Below are 2,628 nucleotides of genomic sequence, written 5' to 3' on the forward strand. Positions count from 1 at the left end.
GTACTACGTTAAGTGCATATCTACATTGCATATTACACATGCCAAGTCTGTGGAAAGGAACAGTTAAAATTCCAACTATAAATTTCATAGAACATTACTATAAAGGAAAATAAGATACTCGGAGATGGGGATTAAATAGAACATTCTTGCAGCCTTTGAATATTCATAGTCATTTCAGTTGCACAGGACCCATTACGGATATCGAATAGAACAGCTATGCAAAGAGGAACTAAGCTTAAAGCTCTCTGACAGCCTAGTAACCTAAACGTGTCCTTGCCCTTCACGTTTGTGGGGATGTTTAGTAAATTAGTATTCAGAGACAGGGTCTGGGTTGAATCTTCTAATACTAGTTGGATATTCCTGTTAAAAAAAGAAATGCAAGTCATGAACGTAGAGATAAAACCAGATTATCATGCAAGATTCCAAAGCTAACATGCCTTTTTTTCCTCCCCCCCCATTTTTTAAGAATGTGGTATGGATACTCACAAAACACTTGCAGGTAAGAACTAAGCTGGTGGTATAACTGGTTTAGTATGAATCTGCAGTAATTCCACCAGAACATCTGCAGAAGTCAAAAATGAGGTGAAAAGACCATCTCTCTTCCAGTTTTTCTCCTTTAATGTATTACAAGTAGAGTATTATGTTACAATTTATGGCCAGCACCAACTTTTAAGTAGTTCAGTTTGAAACCAACACAAGCATCAGCCAGAAAAGCAGACTGCATAAGCTAAAGGTCTGTGGTAGAGCTGGAATTTAATGCATCAATAATGAGTAGTAAAAATAAATTACTAAAATGGCAAGTTACACAGCCTAAAAATCTGAAAAACTACAGTTCTGGTAAGGAAATATGTCCATTGGGGATCAGACAGCCCTTGCTATTACCTTGTCACAGCTGATTTTTATTTGAAGCACACACACACAAAAAAAAAAAAAAAAAAAAAAAAAAAAAGAAAAAAAGGGGATGGGGAATGCTTTTTTTTTTTTCCCTGTTACCAAAACCAAATACTAAGAAACTTAAATCTATTTGGCAACGCTAAATACTGAAGATTGCAAATACCTAAGTTAGTACCATGCAAAGTGAACTTCAGTGGACTTCCCTTGTGAAGAAACATTACCATAAGGACCATTACATAAGCAATCAACACAGTACACAGGAAATATTTAACATGTCACCACGTTATTACATAATCCTTGGATAGTCAAAATTAGCAAGACTGTAATTGTTACCAAGGCTGTCATTCTGCCTTGTTTAGTGGAGGGAGAATCTGCCCTTACAAATCTTTTTTATTTCTCTTTACAAGGGATTAATAGTACTGGGGAAAGAAAAAAAAACCAAAGCAAGCCAACAAAACCAAACCATGGATGCATGTTAAATACCATGCTATCAAAAGCAAGACAGAGCAAGATGTTGTAAAACATAGTTAGGGAAGCATTATTTTTATTTTGTCATCATAAAATAACATTGTTTAAAGATCACACAAATTTGATAGATCATCTTTTTGTTCTGCAACATTAAGCCATCTCTACAGTTGGGAAAGGTGTTTGCCTGTTTCTCTGTAAATTTATACTTTTAAGTAAAATAATTTTATTCTCTAAAGATGCATTTCAATTCATTATGTTGCACAGTAAATATCTTGCTCCTTTGGTCAGAGATAGTAAATGAAGACTTCAAATACTTGTATCTTCGATTTTTAAAAACCCAATATACATCCTTAACCAAGGAGTATTTACGCTACACACAAGCCATAGATACAAAATACACAGTATATACATGTTTTGAAAACAAATTGGAATTTATAAAAACTCAATAGCCAAATCAAAGTACTTGAGGCACTAAATTAAAAGTAGTATCTTCATGTCTTGATTATACAGACTATTCTGTGAACAATCAGGACTGTTTCATAAATATATATTATCTACAGAACTTGCTGTGCCAAAAAAGCCAGCTGTGTTTAAGCTCAAAAGAAAAATTGCACTTTGAGATCATTACCATTAACTTCTCATTTTCCTCCTCCAATATAGTAATCTGGTCCTAGTGCTTTTGGCACAGGTATCGAGTTGCGGTTTTGCTACACTTTGTTATAAAACACAAGGTTCTTTTATTTTGTTCATTAAAATCTGAAGAGTCTTAAACAAACCTAGAACTTTGATACAAATCTATATAGCTACAATTGCTTCATTAAATAATATACACAAATATGCTCTTCGATCTTAAAACATCTTGACAACTGGATACAAAACAGTCACTTGTATTATCTCCAGCCTCCTTAATCTTATGCGTTATCAGTCTGCAAGTGAATAAAATACGGTTTCTGGCCACATCTTGTACTAGATCACACCCCGGTGTACAAGGACAGAAAATAAATGTATAATAAAAAGATTGGATAAATTAGAAGGGGTTTCTTGGTCTTGAATTCTTCTCCAACTAGTAATGATGCAGCACTGTAAGCAGCCCAAAAGACTCCAAACAACTGAAAAAGAAGATGAACAGCCTTAGCTGACACCACAAGAATATCTTTCCAAATACCAAGATAAAAATTAGTTCTTCTCTCAATATAGTTAAAAAGAAAAAGAATACTCCCCCAAAAAATTGGGGGGGGGGGGGGGGGGGAGGGGGGAGAGGAGGGG

General features: G+C 34.7%; 1 protein-coding gene across 1 annotated transcript in view; it reads right to left on the minus strand.

Moving 5' to 3' along the window:
• Positions 1-1,421: 1,421 nt before the first annotated feature.
• Positions 1,422-2,628, minus strand: part of LOC104411143 (protein YIPF4-like) — a gene marked incomplete at its 5' end in the record, with an annotated part of 5,604 nt that continues 4,397 nt past the window's right edge. Inside the window, one exon of the mRNA XM_010021491.1 lies at positions 1,422-2,471. Coding sequence (XP_010019793.1) covers positions 2,334-2,471 — 138 coding nt within the window. The remainder of the gene's footprint in view (positions 2,472-2,628) is intronic.

The sequence above is a fragment of the Nestor notabilis genome, unplaced genomic scaffold, assembly GCF_000696875.1.
Source record: "Nestor notabilis isolate BGI_N333 unplaced genomic scaffold, ASM69687v1 scaffold20919, whole genome shotgun sequence".
Classification (NCBI taxonomy): domain Eukaryota; kingdom Metazoa; phylum Chordata; class Aves; order Psittaciformes; family Psittacidae; genus Nestor; species Nestor notabilis.